The sequence below is a fragment of the Aricia agestis genome, chromosome 5 (genome assembly GCF_905147365.1).
Source record: "Aricia agestis chromosome 5, ilAriAges1.1, whole genome shotgun sequence".
NCBI classification, from domain to species: domain Eukaryota; kingdom Metazoa; phylum Arthropoda; class Insecta; order Lepidoptera; family Lycaenidae; genus Aricia; species Aricia agestis.
In genome coordinates this window covers 21,092,166-21,113,655 of record NC_056410.1, presented here as the reverse complement: position 1 = coordinate 21,113,655, position 21,490 = coordinate 21,092,166, and the positions used below count along the sequence as shown (strand labels likewise).

At 39.7% G+C, this 21,490-nt stretch overlaps 1 protein-coding gene across 1 annotated transcript in view; it reads right to left on the bottom strand.

The window, feature by feature from the left end:
• Positions 1-5,825: 5,825 nt before the first annotated feature.
• The window catches only part of LOC121726804 (lachesin-like), an 85,019-nt gene continuing 69,354 nt past the window's right edge, over positions 5,826-21,490 (bottom strand). Inside the window, exons 7-10 of the mRNA XM_042114336.1 lie at positions 18,410-18,559; positions 16,356-16,448; positions 7,733-7,831; positions 5,826-6,266 (exon numbers count right to left, since the gene is read on the bottom strand). Coding sequence (XP_041970270.1) covers positions 6,247-6,266; positions 7,733-7,831; positions 16,356-16,448; positions 18,410-18,559 — 362 coding nt within the window. The 3' untranslated portion in view covers positions 5,826-6,246. The remainder of the gene's footprint in view (positions 6,267-7,732; positions 7,832-16,355; positions 16,449-18,409; positions 18,560-21,490) is intronic.

Genomic DNA, 21,490 nt, shown 5'->3' with positions numbered 1-21,490 from the left:
CCCACGTATAAATATATTATGATATATATAATATATATCATACACTAATGCTTTTTCCAGGAATACATATTATCATTCTCCCTGACTTTTGACGCTGTGGCCATTTAATTATTTGATGTCCGTTACTAAACTATTCCGTGGAAGTTTCTCATTCCTGTGTAATTATCAGCTGCCTTTACTTTTAGTTTATTTTACAGGGTATTTTTATGTTGACTTATCTTCCGCTTTGGTTTTGTGCTGTTTATAGTTACTTATAATAACTGAAAAGGCTCCGGAATGATTGCAAAATATTTTGGGTTCTATAGACCAGCTACAATAATTATTATAATTATAAGGTATAAATTTACTACCATCTACAGCGACAACCTAAGCCATGCTTTCAGTAACAGTTGTAGAAATAACTCAGCAACAACAATCAATCTTACAACTACTTTTAGAGCAATTTTGATAGCAATACTTATTACTTATTTGAGTGGCATCATTATGGAAATCATAAAATATATTGTATACAAAATAAATATACAAAAGCAATTGGGTAGCCCTCAACGCCCTTTGGCCTTTAATTTTCCTTCGAAGACTTCGCTTTATGAAAATTTAAACGCCAGAAATACAGGCTTCGGAGAGTGAAAGCCAATAAATAATACAGCGGCCCCGCGCCGCGCGCCGCCACCAAATCCGCTTTGCATAATCGATAATTTATTCCCGAACTGAAATAGTTCCAAACGGCGCTCATTTGACACATTTTAATTAGGTCTATAATCTAAATATAACTAGATGACGCCTGCGATTCCGTTGCGCCTAAATATCGCACCATACCAAATTTCAGAAAAATCGGTTCGGTTTGGGCGTGAAGAAATAACAGACAGACTTACAGACATACAAGCTTTTGTATTTATTATATTAGTATGGATTCTCGTGATTATAATATGAGAAGACCAGACGAAAAAGTTACTTCTGTTTTCAAAGTTTATTTTTGAAGCGACTTGGTTTTTCCGCACACTAATCACACAATGGATTTTTCTCTTGTTACAAGCCATGCTACTTTATTCAAAGATCTTATTGCCACAAAATATTTTGCCAAGCACGTGTGAGCAATGAGCATTAGTATAATTTCACGTATCAATAGTCAAAATTTCAATAAGGTAAACTATTCATATACTCCCATATAAAGTACCTTCTTCATAAATAATATTGCAGTAAAGTATAAATTCCGTACCATTTTCCCGGTAAGATCATACGATCTACATTCGCAAATTGAATATCGACGGGAACATCGAGTCTCGTAAATCTAAAGAAAATAAGAAAAAAACTATGTTACTGGTCCCATATCTTAAGACAAAGGCGAAACACATAAATTGAGTTCGCGCCCTTGGCGTTGCTTAACCATTTACTGAAGTCAATTCTGTTTTATGGCTATTTGTTGTTATGGCTACGTCTTGCTCATAATAGACACGACGTAAATATAATAAATAAAGAATATTGTTTTCATCTCTGGGCAGGGGCGCCAAAATACCAACTGCTCCCTCTGGATCGTATCCAACGAAGAGCCGCTTGAGCTGTTGACTGCCATAGTGTTTCAAACTGCTTGAACCCTTGGAATTACGCCGAGATGTAGCTTCACTCTGCATCCTCTATCGGTTGTATCACGGGGAGTGCTCTGAGGAATTGTTAGGAATCATACCACCTGCAACTTTTCGCCATCGTCCCACGCGAAAAACATACCATCCTCATCACCTTGATGAGTGGCAGTCTTCCACAGTGCGTTTTTCGCGTAACTTTCTGCCGTGCACTGTAAAACTCTGGAACGAACTGTCACCAGCAGTATTTCCGGACCTATACGACCTGCAAACTTGAAATCACGGTAAAGCTACAGGTCGGCCTGCGATCAGTCTACCGTATCAAACTTCCAGTATATGGGGCCATAACTCTTAGTGTAACCATCATCCATGTTGACCATATTTATTTAGTTAAATATCGTCATTATATCGTCAAATATCGTCATTTGAAGAAATACGTGTGTGGGAATAGCGTGCGACGCTAAAGGAAGATCTTCCGACCGAGCGAGGTGTTATGCCCGGTCAGGTCGAAGCCCACGTGATACATTTCAGCTGTCGTATATATACAAACGCGCTCAGAAAACTTCGATAGCGCGATGCAGGAATGTTAGGCGAATTGTGGGTACCGCCACATGTGTAATGCTAAGCACTCACATACGGTTTTGCTCGATCGAGCAATAACGTCGAGCCAAACTCTCGGGATTTCGTCCACACATTCAGCATTGCTCGATAGTTTTATCCTAAATTGATATACATAATATATTTTAATTCCATCGAGCCGGCTCGATGCGAGCCTTCGAGCTGTGAGTTTTGCGGTCCAGACAGTATTTTTACTCGATTTGGAGTAAAACTATCAAGCAAAACCGCATGTGAGTACCTACTTTTTAAGTGTAGTCAATCTACGAGTTATGATGTTTGTTTTCATTATACCGCTAAGAGCAGCAGAATACTCAGTTGAATTCATCTCTTGTTGATAAGTTTAAGTTGTCTTTGACAATAGGCTTTTGTAGCGGTCTATTTTAAGCTGCATAACGGTGCGGTAGTTTAATATTCAACAAATCAGTAAACATTTCACTACAAATTATACTGTACCCCCTTAGTAATGAAAATATATTATATAATATATAATTTATTTATTTTTATTATAATAATCAAATTGTTTCCCGAAAGAGATCTCTTATAGAGATAACTATGTCACTGCATTAATATAACTTGTGAATGAGTCCTTGTCCTTTTGTGCATACAGAATAAATAAATATAAAAATGTAAATAATTGATATTACATTGAAAAATATGTTTGAAAGACAAGAACAAAACATTGTGTAAAGGGAATAGTCATGATTATCACTTGTTAATCAGACTTCAGAGGTTTTAATAAAGCTTTACTTATTTGTTCTAACTCTTCCTAATCAATATTTTATAACACTCGCGCTGCAGATTGTAGTTTTATGTTGATATACCTTAGGATTTATATGGGTTATTTCAAACGAACTGTTTTAATGCCTTAGACCTAGAGCCTGCTATTTTAATTTAATGTTAGCACTAAGCATTGTTAAATTACATTGAATAGTAAAATTAAATGTACAGTTTATAAATTAAAATCATCAAACGTTTTCTTTGTTTGCATTATGTATGTTTTGAATTATTATATAAAGTCTTTGAATTGAAAAGTAAAATGTGTATTTATTTATTCAGTTCTCTTTAGTCTGAATATAAAAGTTTATTTATATATTTGCTTTAATATAGAATAACGGCTAGAATAAGGTTGATAAGAATCTTATTTGTAGGCTCAACTTTTTAACCTTTAAAAGCCCATTCGACGGCCTTACCAGCCAGTCGAGACATGCATAATATTCGTCTGTAGATTCAGATTAATTACTATGTACTAGGTACACACCTACTACCTAACTATCACATTGTTTGTTGTTGCCGCAGATATCGTCCTCGTAGGCGGGTCCGGCGGCCCAGCAGCGTAGTGGAGGACAGAGGCACCGGTGGGTTTTAGTGGGTAAGCCCGGGGGCTTCTCCTTACCGCAGCACCTGGTAAGTGCCACATATCCCGGCGGTCTTTCCTCCGGGCTGCTGAGAATGCGTAACGCATTTCTCATCGTAAAAAAAGATATTATGTAAGGGCCATACTCAGAGATAGTAATCAATAATTACTTAATTTTCATATATTTTTGGAGTGCGTTAGCAAGATCCAGAAATATACAACCTTTCTTAAAACTACTTAAAATATTACTCAATATGACTCCATCTAGACTAGATTACCACCTTTTTTACCAATTTCTGAACGTTCTCGAGTCCCAACAGACCCATCTATATACAAAAATTCAAATGCTAAGATCCCCTGAATCGATTACCCTGGTAATTAATCTCCATGAATCCTCTCCATTAGGATGCTCACCTCAGGCAGGAGGGCGGATTTATCTCTTAGCTGCAATAAATACTTAGATAATACCGTTTTACTGTAATATTATGCGGCGCGGTGCGGAAACGTTCGTTGTTGAATGTTTTTACTGTAATGAAGTTAACTCTAGGTGTTTTATTGTTATGTTACGTGTTACTGCTACAATTATTATATAAGTGTTTGTCAATTTATATTTCATAAAAATGAATACGTATAAAGAAATATTTACTTATTTCACTTTTTCTTCTCGTTTTAACTATTTCATCAACCATGCATCTTATGTTTTATACCTTTCATTTCATTGAGTCTCAACTGATTTACTAAAAAAAATTTACTACTTTAATCTACCTAGTCACAAATCTAGTTTAAAGGCACTCAATAAAAAGCCATTTAATTTCCCAAATTTTATTTTTTACAACAAAACATTTTGATACATTCCTTTATTTATCCTATCAATGTACATTTGCGGGTTATTAGCATAAAAATTGTACACAAAATGTTAAGCTTTAAACCAACTTAGCATAGAGATTATTGTTGCTCGAGAGAAACTTACCACTAACTATGTACAATATAACGAAGGTGTCATAGTATCTAGAAACTAAATAAATATTATTACATAGGCAATTCCTCAAAATGCTGAATGTAACACCGCACAGACAGAAACAGTTAAATAATCACAAAATATTGTTCACAATAATATTAGGTAGGGTTTCTGATCGATGAAGAAGCTAGTTTTTACTTTATACTTCTATTGAGAATCTATTGTATCCAACGTAAATTATACAACAAAAACGATAAAATTGCTAAGTTTCTACCTAAATTCCTTGCTATTATACAGCTATTTCTTTTGCGGTATTCATAAACAAAGAAATAAACAGAGAGCTAGACCCCATAAATTATACAATAAAGTATGTAAATGAGTCTCTAAATACTTTGGGAAGTGTTTCCGAAACATTATTCTTATACAGGCCATTTAAGTCACAAACAAAACTTCCAACTTTTGATATGACTACTTCGTGCTAAATTATTTACAGCGGAGTTGTATGTACAATGCGCGACCGAACAACACAAAACTTACTGGAATGTTAAGCTATATTATTAAATATTTTATTATGAGTGCTGTGATATCGCACTATCATTTGAATTTATTTTTCCAATAAAAGTACTTACTAATACATTTTTTTCGCAATGAAATAAAGGCGTATCATGTGGTCTTTGATCAATACAGTGGATTTTGGATGGGCTGCCTAATTTTTTTTATAAAATTTTGGGGGCAAGCGACTAATCGGGACACCTGATGGAAAGCAATTACCGTCATCCATGGACACTCGCAACATCAGGGTACGTTGCCGGATTTTAATATAGTTATTAGTACGGCTAAAGGAGAATGGAATGCAGACTGCATTGTTATACTATATTTTCTAGCTATCTGCTATTGAAGCAATTTTAAGACGAATTTCAGTTAAAATAGAGTTTAATAAACAAAAAACTCACTCCTAACGTTCGTAACATTTCAGGTTAGTATTTTCAAGTCGACAGCGTCCGAGCGACAGTTTGATGAATGTACGTTATCACAGTTTTTGCCACTTCCGCGCCCGAAAACGACGCCAATGGGAATTCCTTTCGACGATCGAAACAATAAAATTTATGCGAAGGTTCGTTGGAGTTAAAAATTCAATCAATTCTCCCAAATGAATTGTTAAAAGAATGGAGAGCAAACAAAATTGTTACATTTTCCTCAAACATATCAAGAAGCTTTTAGCTACTTTACAAAAATCCATTAACTGCACTGATCTCAGCGACATGGAACTAAATTATAATAAATCTTTGATGATACAAAACACAAAAACCAACTTTACAAAATAATAATCTTATGTATAAGAGTACGTTTAAAACCACAGATCAAATGAAGATTTGATCTGTGGTTGTCAAGGCTGTTTAAAAGCCCTTGAAACAGATTTCCACGGAATCTTACAAAATTATTTGTTTATTAAAAATATTAAAGTCACTATTTCTTCAGTGCACAATTGTACAGCTAGGGCAAACAGATTAGTGCGATCCACAGCACATTTAACGATAGATTTTTGACTTCAACACGTATTTTACTGAGTCTTAACAACCTTATTCACACACAGTTCAGGCCGGTCACGCGTGGGCTAGCACAGCCCACAGGCCCAGAACGGGGCTCAGACCCAGCAGGGGGCTCCAGCGGGGGCTCGCGTCCGTGAGCGGGGGCCAGCCGTCCGACCACGGGGACTCGCCGCGCCCCCGGACTTCCGGTCAAATTGTTGTCACCATTTCTGTTAAAAGTAAACCTTCGTTAACACACGTAACAAAATTACTAAGACGTGGCTGTGCGAGGGTTGGCAGTTAACAATCCTCGTCAAGACTACGTCCGTGTATTACTTCAAATGGAATTTTATGGAATGTGGAACTTGGAAGATCCGCATTCCATTAAAAAAAAACCCGTTAGAAACTAACACTTCTGGATTATAGACCTAAACTTATGATATTATTATTGTTTATTGTTATCTGTATCTGTATAATAAGTAGTTTGGGAACCGAATCAGTGAGAAGAATCGGTAAATAATCAGCCAAGTGCGAGTCGGACTCGCGCACGAAGGGTTCCGTATCATTTTAGAGCAAAACTAGGCCAAAAATTGTGTTTTTTGTATAGGAGCTCACCTTATTTTTTATTTTATTTTAATGTTATTATTAAATTTTAAAGTACACATATAACTAAAGACTTTGAGAAAAATTCAAGTACCTACCTGTTGCCATTATTGATATAGAGCAAAAAAGGCCAAAAAAAATCACGTTTGTTGTATGGGAGCCCCCCTTAACTATTTATTTTATTTTGTTTTTAATATTTTTGTTATAGTGAAAATAGATATACATAAGCAATGAAAATTTAAACTCTCTAGCTATTACCGTTCTTGAGTAACAGCCTGGAGACAGACAGACAGACAGACAGACAGACGGACAGGCAGACATCGAAATCTCAGTAATAGGGTCCCGTTTTCCCTTTGGGTACGGAACCCTAAAAATCAAACGATTCGTCGCTAATGGCATGCTAATCTTATTAAGAATATCAATCCTACCATGAGAGCGTTATCAAGAAGAACTTTAGAAATATTGCGATATGAAATCTCATCGTTCGTCATCGTATATCCTAAGGAGTCACCTCGAATATTGAAACTTGTATAACTCCGCTTCCAGATTACAATACCTCCATTCAGACCAATATTTAACAATACCTACCAGCTATTATTGTTATTGTTGGCTTTGCTAATGCTTTAGTTATGTCCGCTATTTATGAAGGGCGAGGGCTCGGCGATAAGCCCTGAGTTACTGCGAATTGATTCGCGCCCGCGTTTATCACGCTGAAGTATTCTCGCTCAATACTAAATTATTTCAGGGATCTAAGATTTCGGTATAAAATGTCATGATTATAATAATATTGTAATATCATAATATTGTGATGATAATGTCATGATAACATCTACGATTATCGTTACCTAACCATTTAATACTTTATATAAATTTCCTAAAGAGAAAAACATTTGGTAGTCTTTCCTATGTTCTACTCTATAGTCGCTTTTATTCATACTGTATGTCTGTTCGTATGACGGCGTCATCTAGTAATATTATATTTTGCCGTAGCAGAGTTAGGCGTGGAACGAACACGTCTCGGAAAAGTAGGATAGCAAAACGTATGGCAACGTATGCAGAAAAATGGCCAACATTACAGATGGGCGTGACTCACCAAGGTTCTGCATTTGGTGCTGGCTGAGCACGATGTAGGGGTCCACCGCCGGGTCCTCCAGCACGCCGCGGTGCAGCTGCTCCAGGTGACCCTCGTCGACTGACAAAAATAAGAGATAAGGTAAAACACCCAATTTTTGGCACTCGAGTTCATACTACAAAAAAAAATAGAAAGTTCTATTGGTATTGGTATTCATAGTATATTCTTCAATCAAAAATCGGTCTACTGAATCTGTGCGCACGTTAAACATTTCCTACCTACCGCAAAAAATAGTTTCTTACCTACTCCTTAAAGAAAAATTTACTTTAAAAATCAAAGAACAGTTTTCATCTATTTTAAAAATTCACCCTGTAAACAGTAAACAAGTCTTGATACTGCACCACATGACGAGACAATGATCAAGTCGGTCGACCGCAGCGGTGCGCCACTCCGGGTGAGAGCCACGGAACAATGAACTGACCCTAATGACGCCGCCCCAAATGCTATTCCTTCAATTTGTTTGCCGAGTATATCGGAGCTTTCAGCTTGATGATGTGGGAGAGCAAGGCACGAACTGCTTCGACTAAGGGCTCCACACAAAACTGCGAATTCGCATCGCATCGCAAATATCTGCGACAAAACTCATACTAAAAATGGCATTGCGATGTTATGTGTGGGAGACTGGGAGCCCAGCATTAGAAATTAGAATAAGGCTGCGTTTTCACCAGAGATGTGTTGCGAGGAATGTGTTTTTGGGACTGTGAAAGTAGCAGCGCTGAAAGATATTTTTTTACATTTGTATGGGCAAGCGCCCGCGCGTCATCAATTAAACGAATTATGAATTATTTTATACAAATATGAAAAAAGTTACTCTTTTAGCGCTGCTACTGTTACAGCGAACTACACCCTAAACTATTATCACTTAGTTTTGTTACACCCTGTACACATAACATAGAGCCTTTACATCGGTAAACCAGGTAGATGGAGGAATTATTATAAACATCGAACTTTAGTCTATAAGATTGTTTTTTTTAAATCAAGTTTTGAGAGCGCCCAAAGAGGTTGGTATAATTTAACGCACAGTTTAAAATGCAATGTCGAAAATACCTAACGTCAGCAACACTGAAGATATATTTTGGGTCAAACCTAGAAGTCTTTTACCAGTAAACATTAAAATATTTTAAACGTCTTGAATATTATAAGTTACAAATTGGATACATGGATTTGATCAGCAACTTTTCGGCAGTGATCTTTAATTTCTTTTATATTATGTGGGAGAGCCATGCTTCGGCACGAATGGGTTGGCTCGACCGGAGAAATGCCACGTTCTCACAGAAAAACGGCGTGAAACAGCGCTTGCGCTGTGTTTCGCCGAGTGAGTGTGTTTACCGGAGGCCCAATCCCTTACCCTAATTCCTTCCCTAGCCTCCCCTATTCCCTTCCCTTCCCTACCCTCCCCTATTACCCTATTCCCTCTTAAAAAGCCGGCAACGCACCTGCAGCTCTTCTGATGCTGCGAGTGTTCATGGGCGGAAGTTCCGATTAAATCACTGTTTTATTCGACAGTGTATATTGATCCTAAACGCTATCAGAGCTTCATATCGGATAGAGCTATTAATAGTCCATTATTTAATTAATTTACAATATCAAGATATTCAACATGCCCTATACATAAAACAATATCAAATGATAGCGTTCATCAAACGTATCAAACGATTTTCTTCCAAATGATATCCAAACATGTAATATAGAGCTTAAGTTCTGACTTATCAAATAAAGCTCTGACGTATCAGATTTATCAAATAAAAAGGCCTGCAATATAAAATAAATAATACAATTAGCATATAATGAGCGCATTAGGCTCGACTGTTCACATTAAGCTCTGCCTATAAATTCACGCGATAAATTCTTTTCGTCTATATTGAGCAAAGTTAAACAGTAGGGCAGTAGGGCGCTAGGGGCGAATTGAAAAAGTTATTGCGATCCTTAAATATTTAGAATAGTAACTCATGGAAATTAATTACTGATAATTGAAATATCCAAGATATCTTCTGGTTATAATATGAAAAGATACGTGATGTGAATTTTATTACAATCATCGATATTGTTACGGTACATGGTATACGGACACGTGGTGCGCAAGTACATACTCGAACCTTCTAAAAAGGTCCAATGTTTGTTTACGTGTTTACCCTTTATTTGTTAGCGTGTTTGAATTTAGACCTTATGACTGAGTCCATAAGGTCTAAATTAAATTCAACCTACTGCACTATCGCAAGGACGGCAGTTTTATTGTGGCACATTCCCGAGCCTACTAGAAATTTCCCACGGTTGTTTACTTGTTTACGTGAAATCGGGAAATTTCTGGAATTCGTCTCGCCATATAAAAAGAGCCGCAGGCACGCCCGGCAAGTCAGTTCAATCTGAGCGATCATCAAGGCGATTTCGGAGTGATCAATAGTGAGTGAACCAGTGAAACCTGCGACTTGGCTACGACCTAGGACAGTGATAGTGCTTAGTGATTGGACCTAGTGATTTGTGTTTGGACTTAGTGCTAAGTGTTGTGACCTAGTGTTTAGTGCAGTGTTAATAAAGTCTTCAAGAGAGTCACCAGGTCTTTCTCTCCAAATCCTCGAACCCTAGCACGTAACAACTGGTGTCGGAAGTGAGACTTGGAGATGCCATTGACTCCGAGAGAGGACTTCAAGGGGAGTGTCAGGACAAGGGCGCAGCGAGCTGCTGCCATTGACTCCGAGAGAGGAGTTGCGGAGGCCACACCCACTGGGGACCAAGCTCCGCCCACTGAGGGACAGGCCCCACCTACTGGCCCCGCCCACCAGGCTCCGCCCACTTTGGGCGAAGCCCCGCCCACTGGCTCCGCCCACCAGGCCACGCCCACTCTGGCCACACCCACTGGCTCCGCCCACCAGGCCACGCCCACTCAGACCACGCCCACTGGCCCCGCCCACCAGGCTCCACCTACTCAAGTCCTGCCTGCTCAGGCCCCGTCGACCAGCTCCATCCATCCAGCCACACCCGTTGTTTCTACGGCCCCTCAAATGGCTCCTCAATTAGAAAGCATAATTGAGTTAATTCACGCTTTGCAAGATTCTCAAAGGGCAATGATGGAGTCACAAGACCGCAAGCTCGGCGCTTTGCAAGAATTTCAGAAGGCTGAAATCAGAGCGATTCGAGAATCACAAGAGCAGCAAAAAGACCTCCAAGAAAAAGCACTTGGAGCTATAAAGGATGTTAGTGACACGGTGACTAAGCTTCGTAAAGATGTCGACGTAATGGACGAACGCGTTACCGGGTTAGGAGTGGATGTGGAAAATGTGAAAACCGGCCTCACTGAACTACAGAAGAAAGTAGTGCGCCTGGAAACCACAGGAATCGCGGCGTCTAGTGGAGCTTCCGTAGTGGTACAAGGACCAAGAGTTAAAGTGCCACCATACGACGGTACTACTTCCTGGAACGCTTATCGTCAGCAATTCCAGACGGTTGCTTCTGCCAACGGATGGACTGACGAACAATGCCTGACCGCTCTCACTGTCGCGCTCAGAGGGCAAGCCTTGTCAGTCCTGGAAGCACATACAGGAAATGGGTTCAAAGACCTGATGGAAGCCCTTGAATCCAGATACGGGGAGCGACACCTGGAGCACGTGTTCCGTGCTCAACTTCGTGACAGAGTCCAACGCTCAGGAGAAGGATTACAACAATGGGCGTTGGAAATTGAAAAACTCGTCAAGAAGGCACACCCAGGAGCTGACGCCAAGATGGTCGACACGAATATTGTGCAAGCATTTGTCGACGGAATCAGGGATCTGGAGGTCAGAGCTGCGGTGAGGCTTCGTCACCACACCTCGCTTAAGGAAGCATTGGCGCATGCTTTGGAAGTCGAGGCTGTTCGCCGTGACATACGACAGACCCATAAGATCCACGAGGTCTCTGAGGAAGTCAAGGAGGTCAAGGCTCCCACGAAGAAAAGTTTTGGAGCCATGTGCTACAAGTGCGGCGAGAGGGGCCATCTTCAGCTCAACTGCCCGCAGAAGGAGACCCAGATGGCAAGAATGAAAAGGCTCGAGGAACAAATGGAGGAGCTGAAGAAGCAAGGGGCTTCGTCCCCTGTCCGGGAGCAGGGAAACGAATAAAAGCCAGGACTAAGGGGCGAGTGCTGGCTGACACGGAGGAAGCCCCAATAACGGTTGTCTCCCAAGCAAGTAGCGGGAATAGTCTGGTGATTCAGGGGACTATTAACGGGATGGACTGCAAAATGACTCTAGACACAGGAGCCTCTAGAACAATAGTGAACCCAAATTTGATAAAAGCCGCAAGGAGGCACAAGAGGAGAATTAACTGTCGGCTTCTTACCGCCTCCGGTCAGCCAATACCCGTCCTGGGAGAAATGTCAGTTACGATTAATGTGGGGGAGTCCTCATACCCTCATGACGTTATCGTGGCTGAGATTATGGATGATTGCATCTTGGGTTTGGATTTCATGAAGAAGCACAACTGCAGAATTAATGTCGCTGACGGAGTTTTCAAGTGTGGTGAAGAAATTTTCATCCTTGGAGGCGCCTGCGGGAAAGTTGAATGTGTAAAGAAAGTCATAATACCTGGACGTGCGGAAGCTCGGGTGCTGGTGAAACTACCGCCAGCTGGAAAGAAGAAGTTGAATAGATGCGTGTTGATCGAAGACACACCTACCAAGACATCAGCGCAAAAACTGATGACGGCGAGAACCCTTGTTAGTGGAAGCAGTAACGCTGTGGTCAGGGTTTTGAATCTTGCTGATCGCGAGATCTGCTTGAACAAAGGTGACGTCATTGGAAAGTGCGAGGAAGTTGTCTGGATGAGAAAGTGTAGTTCGATCACAGGCTCAGACTCAGCAAACACCAGCAACTATGGAATAGTGACTGAACTACTCGATGACTGCAAGAGTAATCTGACTTATTCGCAGGGCATGAAAGCTAAGAAGTTTTTACAACGCCACGCGAATATCTTCTCCAGTCAGGAAGGCGACCTTGGAAGAACGTCGATGGTTCAGCACAGGATAGATACCGGAAGCGAGAACCCAATTCGTCAACGAGCAAGACGGATACCCATTGCAAAGGAAAAAGAAGTTGAAGGCCTTTTGGAGGACATGAGAAGGCATAAGATCATTGAACCGTCTGCAAGTCCGTGGTGCTCACCGGTTGTATTAGTGAAGAAGAAAGATGGCAGTACAAGATTTTGTGTGGACTACAGACGTCTCAATGATGTCACCAAGAAGGACAGTTATCCATTTGATCTCTGGATACCTTGAGTGGCATGAAATGGTTCTCGACCCTGGACCTGAAATCTGGATACTGGCAGGTGGAAATTCATCCAAAAGACAAAGAGAAGACAGCTTTCTCCACCGGTAAAGGTTTATGGCAGTTTAACGTCATGCCCTTTGGATTGTGCAACGCACCTGCCACATTTGAGCGACTCATGGAGTGTGTACTGGCAGGCTTAGTTGGAGAGGCTTGCTTAGTCTACTTGGACGACGTCATCATTGTTGGCCTCGACTTCGAAGACCATTTGCGAAACTTAGAACGAGTTTTCGCCAAAATAGAGGGAGCCAAATTAAAGTTGAATCCGAAAAAGTGTCGTTTATTCAGGAGTAAGGTGAACTATCTCGGCCATGTTATCTCCAGTGATGGAATTCAGACGGACCCGGAGAAACTAGAAGCAGTCCAAAATTGGCCAACCCCTAAGAACAAAACCGAAGTGCGGGCATTTCTCGGCCTATGCTCCTACTACAGGCGTTTTGTTAAGGGATTCTCAGAGATAGCCAAGCCATTACATCGACTGACAGAAGATAAACGACAGTTTATTTGGGACGAGACTTCCGAAGATTCTTTTCAGAAACTAAAGAAACATCTGTGTGAAACACCAATCCTGGGGTATCCACAACCTGAAGGTCAGTTTATAGTCGACACGGACGCAAGCAACACGGCCATTGGAGGGGTGTTATCTCAAAAACAGGGTGAAAGAGAAGTTGTAATTGCATATTTCAGCAAATCTTTATCTAAGCCAGAGAGAAACTACTGTGTGACAAGAAGAGAACTCTTGGCTGTCGTAAAGACGCTACAACATTTCAGCAAGTATCTCATCGGCAGACACTTTTTACTGCGAACTGATCACGCAGCCTTGAAGTGGCTACTACAATTCAAGAACCCAGAAGGCCAAGTAGCTCGATGGATTGAACAACTCCAGGAGTATGACTTCAAGACGGAACACCGCAGCGGAAAGGCACATGGGAATGCCGACGCACTTTCGCGAAGGCCGTGTTCGGAAGACTGCAAACATTGTGTTAAGCAGGAATCTAATGAAGTAACATTAAAGTTAACGAAAACAAGTCCTTTGGGCCCATGGGAGAATGATGCTATGAGGGAGGCTCAAGAAACAGATGACGACCTTCGGCATATCATCACATGGAAGAAACGGGGTGATGAAAAACCAATCTGGAGCGAGGTTGCACCCACTGGCGCTGTCACTAAGGCGTACTGGGCGCAATGGGACAGTCTGATACTTCAAAACGGAATACTCTACCGGAAATGGGAGAAGACCAACGGCAGAGAGTTCCATCTTCAGATAGTTGTCCCAAGTACGAGAGTACCGGATGTTCTCCGTGAAATGCATGATGGCGTATCAGGAGGTCATCTAGGAGTAAAGAGGACGTTAACAAAAGTGCGAGAACGATTCTACTGGTTGCATTGTCGAGACGATGTACAGGATTGGTGCCGCAAATGTACTACTTGCGCTGCAGTGAAGGGACCACAGACAAGAAGCCGTGGGAGCCTGCGCTTGTATAACGTTGGCGCACCGTGGGAACGAATCGCAGTTGACGTAGCTGGGCCATTTCCTGTAACGGAATCAGGAAACAAGTATTTTATGGTTGTCATGGATTACTTCACCAAATGGCCAGAAGTGTTCGCCATACCAAACCAGGAAGCTACAACAGTTGCTTCTAAGCTAGTCGAAGAAGTAATATCTCGCTTTGGTGTGCCTCTAGAAATCCATTCCGATCAGGGCAGGAATTTCGAATCGCAGGTCTTCCAGGAAGTGTGCAGAATTTTGGGAATGCATAAAACGAGGACCACCGCGTACCATCCACAGTCTGATGGAATGGTTGAGAGATTTAACCAGACCCTTGAGAGGCATTTGGCGAAATTGGTAGATGACAAACAAAAGGACTGGGACAAGTATATACCACTCTTCCTTCTGTCGTACCGTACCGCCGAGCATGAGAGCATAAAAGCTACCCCGGCGTATGTCAATTACGGTAGAGAACTACGAATACCAGTAGACCTTTTGACAGGAGGATCACCGGAAGAACCAAAGACCGTACCAGATTATGTCTGCGATTTAAGGGAAAAGATGCGCTATATACACGCCATGGTTCGGGAAAATGGGTTACAGTCAAGTGAGAACATGAAGACCAGATACGACCGGAAATCGAATACAAGCGGCTTCGAAGAAGGGTCACTGGTGTGGCTGCATAACCCAACTCGCCGAAAAGGCAAATCTCCAAAGTTGCAGACCAAGTGGGACGGCCCATACAAAGTGGTTACCCGATTGAATGATGTGACTTACAGGATTCAAAAGCAACCAAGAGGGACATTCAAAGTGGTACACATAGACCGTCTGGCGCGATACCATGGCAGTAACAATGATGCTCGGGACGAGCATCTCTAAGAGGGGAGTAGTGTTACGGTACATGGTATACGGACACGTGGTGCGCAAGTACATACTCGAACCTTCTAAAAAGGTCCAATGTTTGTTTACGTGTTTACCCTTTATTTGTTAGCGTGTTTGAATTTAGACCTTATGACTGAGTCCATAAGGTCTAAATTAAATTCAACCTACTGCACTATCGCAAGGACGGCAGTTTTATTGTGGCACATTCCCGAGCCTACTAGAAATTTCCCACGGTTGTTTACTTGTTTACGTGAAATCGGGAAATTTCTGGAATTCGTCTCGCCATATAAAAAGAGCCGCAGGCACGCCCGGCAAGTCAGTTCAATCTGAGCGATCATCAAGGCGATTTCGGAGTGATCAATAGTGAGTGAACCAGTGAAACCTGCGACTTGGCTACGACCTAGGACAGTGATAGTGCTTAGTGATTGGACCTAGTGATTTGTGTTTGGACTTAGTGCTAAGTGTTGTGACCTAGTGTTTAGTGCAGTGTTAATAAAGTCTTCAAGAGAGTCACCAGGTCTTTCTCTCCAAATCCTCGAACCCTAGCACGTAACAATATTAATATTTCACTTGATATTATGTAACACAAACCCCGCGTTCCATTTGATGTTAAAAACGTTCAAAACGCTCAAAGTGCCTTATATTTTGAGCGCTTTGATCGTTTTTAACATCAGATGGCATGCGGGCTCTGTAAGAAAAATTTATTTTAGCTGTGCTTATAATGATTCATCCACTTACCGGTATGTCTTTGTCGAAACATTTATTCATCGAGTTAGCATTATGCCTTTCTAACTATGCCATCTCGTTTTAAATACACACAAAAACGAGTGATTTAACCTTATTATTTAATCTCAATTTACTTCAACCCAAACTGGTGGCATATTATATTATATTTTTTTCAAATACTAAACCAACTTACATGTGATCACCGTTGTCGTCGGTGGTGTTGTCGTTGTAGTCGTGGTTGTTGTTGTCGTTGTCGTTGTTGTCGTCGTTGTCGTTGTAGTTAATACTGGTGACAAAAAAAATAATCATCTCTTAACATTTTATATACTAAACCGCGCAAATTATATAGCCTTTGCACGTAATAAGTATAATGTCTTTGTAACTTTCTCTCTCATTTAATGCAAACTAGCTATTTGACCGAGCTTTGCTCGGTATTCGATAAAACACGAATAAAATGAAATTGTCTAAATATGATTCTTAGCTAGATCGATTTATCGCCCCCGAAACCCCCTATATACTTGGTTGTGCACTTAATTTTGTTATAATTTAATATATTATATTTCTTTAATTTCAGCTACGCTCCGGAGCGGACCACGGGCTACAGAAGATAGTCATCTTGCTCCTACAAGATCCAACGGGCTTGCTGCTACTGCAATTGCCTGAGGAGCACCCCTGCTGACTATGGAACAGGTTAGTCGGGCATGATACGGATTCCGGAGTGTTTTTTTTTTTGAGAACTTTGTATTATTCCGCAGGCAATTTAGCATTTACACGCTATTGCCTTTCCAATACTAAATTTCATGAATATCGTTGGAGCCGATTCCGAGATTCCAATTTTATATAATAATATTATTTATCTTGTATATAATGTTATTTATGTTGCTTATTATATATTTTTACTGCAGTAGCTAAAAATACGAGATTTTCATAATATTCAATTCATTTTAATAAACATTCTGATATAATGGTTTTACTAATTAGATTGATCTAGTATTAGACGTTTATAATATATTAAATGATTAAAATCCTAAAGCAAAACTAATTTATTTGCAATTTGAACATCACAAGCAAAAACGAACGTGCCACCATTGACGGCAACAGACTGTATTGGCAGACGACTTTATTAAGTAAATTGCTTTATTACATTTTCTGAAACTTCTGACTCCCACTTAATTTTACAGCGAGCTCGAATCGGAAGCCTCTAATCACGATTGCGGTTCAGGAAAATCGAATTTAATAACTTAAAGCCAACATGACTCCTCTATTAAACTTCGAAAAAACGAAGTTGGTTTTTTGTGACGGAGCTCCGCGGAAGATCGATGCATTTTTTGCTGTACTAATGAAGTTCAGCCAAGCCACATTGCTTCGTTGCCTTACAGTTGCGGTGCGTAGCCGCAGCGTCGGCAAGGTTTTACATATTTTGTGAACAGATATAGCACCAAAGCACATTCACGAGTTGTGTCAATGAGTCATTTGCGGCATTTGACGGACACATTAAGCTGAAGTATGATGTTAAATAACCTGCTGCTTTGTCACCAGCTTGTGTTAACAACTTTTAAAAAACACTCGTCTCTTACTGTAATGGAAATGAATTTACAACTTTTCAATTGAGTCGGATGTTCGGGAGTTCACTGATTATAATCAAATTTCTGGTCCTTTTCCGTAAAAAAATGACGTATTTTTGCTGAATCCAAAATATAGAGATCGCAACCCTTTTGAGGGACCATTCTAACATGCCCCGATACCTTTATCAAATGACATGTCATGACAAATGACGTCACATCAATAAATCGGCGAGTGGTGTCTTGACATATATTATTGGGGTGTCCTCAACCTTTTCAGGGCCTTATTATGTCCGTGTTCGGTCCCTTCATGGAAAATGCTTAGAGGGATTATTATAGACGGTCCGCCAGATATCCGGGGTTTGCGAATTCTATTCCTATTATCGCTCTCATTTTTGTCCGATATTGACTTTTATATTATGATAAATAAAGCGATCTATATTATGCTTTGTATGAATCGCTATATGGCAAAAATCATTGCTTACTTGAACTAGATTTTATTAACAGCTTTTCCGCGTACTGTATTATTATTTGCTTTAGTCGGTTTAAGCAATTAAATCCTAGCAGCTTACACAAATCAATATCCCATAGTTCCAGCATATTTTGGTGTGTGGCAAAAAAAATATGTTTGCATCACTATTCGCGCTGCGTCACATTGTATCATCACCATGAAAAAAAAACTTACGGTGTAAGAACAGCTCGGCTAGCGCTTTCCCCAGCGCGTTTTCAACGTGACAGCGGTAGGAGCCGGCGTCGGCGCGCGTCACGTCGTCCACCACCAGCGTGACGGCGTGACGGTAGCCGCGGGACGACCGGCTCAGTCGATGCTTGCTGCCTGTACACATAATGTCACGTCAACTAACTGCGTGTTTGTACCATAGAAGAAATTGATTCTTAAGCAGCTGTTGACAGGTGTAGTCTGTCAATCCAATGTTTGCCATGATCTTACGACTGGGTTTGACGCAACGCTATCAAACTACGTACTTCCGCCGTCTGCCTATAACTCAACTTCTTTGATAGTACATCGAGGTCGTGAACTGCGAAAAACGAAAGAGATGTAAACATAATGCTGTTTTACATATTTTACATATTAAAACTTAAAAGGCAGTAGAACTGTGAATCGCTTTCGCAGCAAAGATGTACAAAATATCAATTAGGAGCTGCACTAGAAGCGGGTGAATTGTCCAAGATCCGTCAAGGTTGAAGGCTATTTTCATATCTTATATATAAAAATGGATTTTCAAATATGTTAGTCGCCCTAAAACTCGGAAACGGCTGAACGGATTGGGCTGATTTTAGTCTTAAAATATTCGTGGAAGTCCAGGGAAGGTTTTAAAGTGACACGAAGTTCACCGGGACAGCTACTATATATATAAAAATGGATTTTCAATTGTGTTAGTAACGCTAAAACTCGAAAACGGCTGAATGGATTGGGCTCATTTTAGTTTTAAAATACTCGTAGATATCCAGGAAAGGTTTTAAAGTGCCACGAAGTTCACCGGGACAGCTAGTAATTATTATAAATATAACTTGTTCTTATAAAATGTTATACAATAGGTTCTATTTACCTTGCTTGTAAGGCTTCACATAAGTTGTTTTTGAAGTATTTAAAGCATAATATTTGATAAAGACGAAGATAAATTAAGGCGTTTATTAAAATGTATTAACCTACGGGCAAAAGTCATAAAGGTAAGACGTCGAAAGATGGGCTAATCTCCCAGCCGTTATTCAGGCTCCAGACGCGGTCTTAACATAAATAAATTCGTACGTTCACCTTAAGACCTTTTACGTGCACGCCGTATTACAATGGAGATATGCTTTAGAGTGTTTTGGGTAAATGTTTACGGTCGATAGATTAAGCTAGGAATATTTTTAAAAATCTTAATTACGGTTTAAGACTTTATTTCTCACAAAATAATTTTACAAATTATTATACACGGCGAGAAACACGTGTTACAAAAATAAATTGAGTGATACATTTGGCAAACACTTCCTAAGTATAGACATTTACATTTTTTGTCTTTTACATGTTCTCACAAAACATTACATTTATCATCACTATTTCAAAATTATACATCATACATTCTCTGGAAAACAAACATTACATATTTTATCATTCATCACTATTTCAAAATTATTCATCATACATCTTCTGAAAAACAAACATTACATTTATCATTCATCACTATTTTAGAATTATACATCATACATTCTCTGGAAAAACATTTTATTATACTCTATTTAAAAATCCCCAAACACAGCTCACATTCATCTTTCTCCGACTTTTCAATTGAGAGTTTAGTAAGTGTATTCGGGGTGCCCTATCAGATCACCTCGCCGCGCCGCGCTCGCTCTTATCAGATGACGAACTTCTCCAGCTGCTCAACTGCATTTGTGATGAACAGGAAAATGGTTGAAACACTTCTTTGTTCAAATGTGTTTTAAGAGAAAAGTTTAAGTTTTTAAAACATTATTGTTTCTTGTTTTTGTGGCTTGACTGGTATAGACTGGGATAAATAAATTCAACTAAGATTATAACATGGATTGGGAAATGTTGCACTTAGGTAAATCTTTTATTTGAACTAAATGATGCCAACAACTCCGTTGCGCAAAATTTGTTTATCGCGAGGGAACCGTACATTTTTCCGGGATTAAAAGTATCATAATATTATGTTCTTTTCCGGGCCTCAAAGGATCTCCGTGCCTAATTACAGCAAAACAGACAGATAGATAGACAGACACACTTTCGCATTTATAATAATAGAATGTATTTTTAGATTTGATGAAAATATTCGAATCAAACCGTGAAAAAACCTTTTGTGTTATTTTCTTTGTCACTATTATGACTTCATTTTAATGAATATTTTGTTTTGAAAAGTAAACAAAAACGGTGTTTCACATTTTGCTTTTGATCTCTTGAACATCGTTTTTAACCTACTTCTAAAAAAAGGTTGCTTTGTTTTGCTGTCTCATCCTAGTATAGCCGTCTATTCTGCTATTCAAATTCTTAGAAGTCATGATGTAATGACTATCATACTGTATACTATTTAAGGTTCAGCTGTTTGGGCTCGTGTAAACAAGGCACAATGCGGAGTTCCGGGCGGCCATTACGTCCATTGTCCCAGCACTTACTCCATTGTAGCACATGGGGTAAGGGAAACTCGCCGACAAAATGTTCAACCAAATTTACACTAAACCGTGTTAAATCCAATGTTGAAGTTGAATTTTGAGGAAATATTTTGATATATTGAAGCAAATTTCATTCACAAAGTGACTAACATAACTTCATTTTTAACATTATTACCTCGATCGTGGGAATCGCAGACACAATATATATTCAATGGTGCCGCTTTGGAGTTGATGGGTTAAATGTTGTATAATATTTTGTGCCGCTTGGTTTCGAGCATAATAATATTCATTAACAGTTTTTAACCTAACCTAAATCTGTGAAACAAATAACTGTAAATTGAGAGACGAATATGAGATAATGAATAATTCATATTATAACGAACACAACCCTAGGTCAAGCTATTATAATCTAGAATGAGGAATGCAATAATATTGTGATCCTTTTCCATTGAATCTGCTTCGAGTTATTATAGCTGCAGAAATTTCCAGCTATCCACTGATATCTTGCAAATAGAGTAGATAGACAGAACTTATTTTATTCGCAAGCTAAAGTCAACATTACCATTAAAACTTTGATTAAATTCCGATTTTCTTAGAATCCTCGTCTTCTACTTTTATGCTATTTCTACACTTTAAA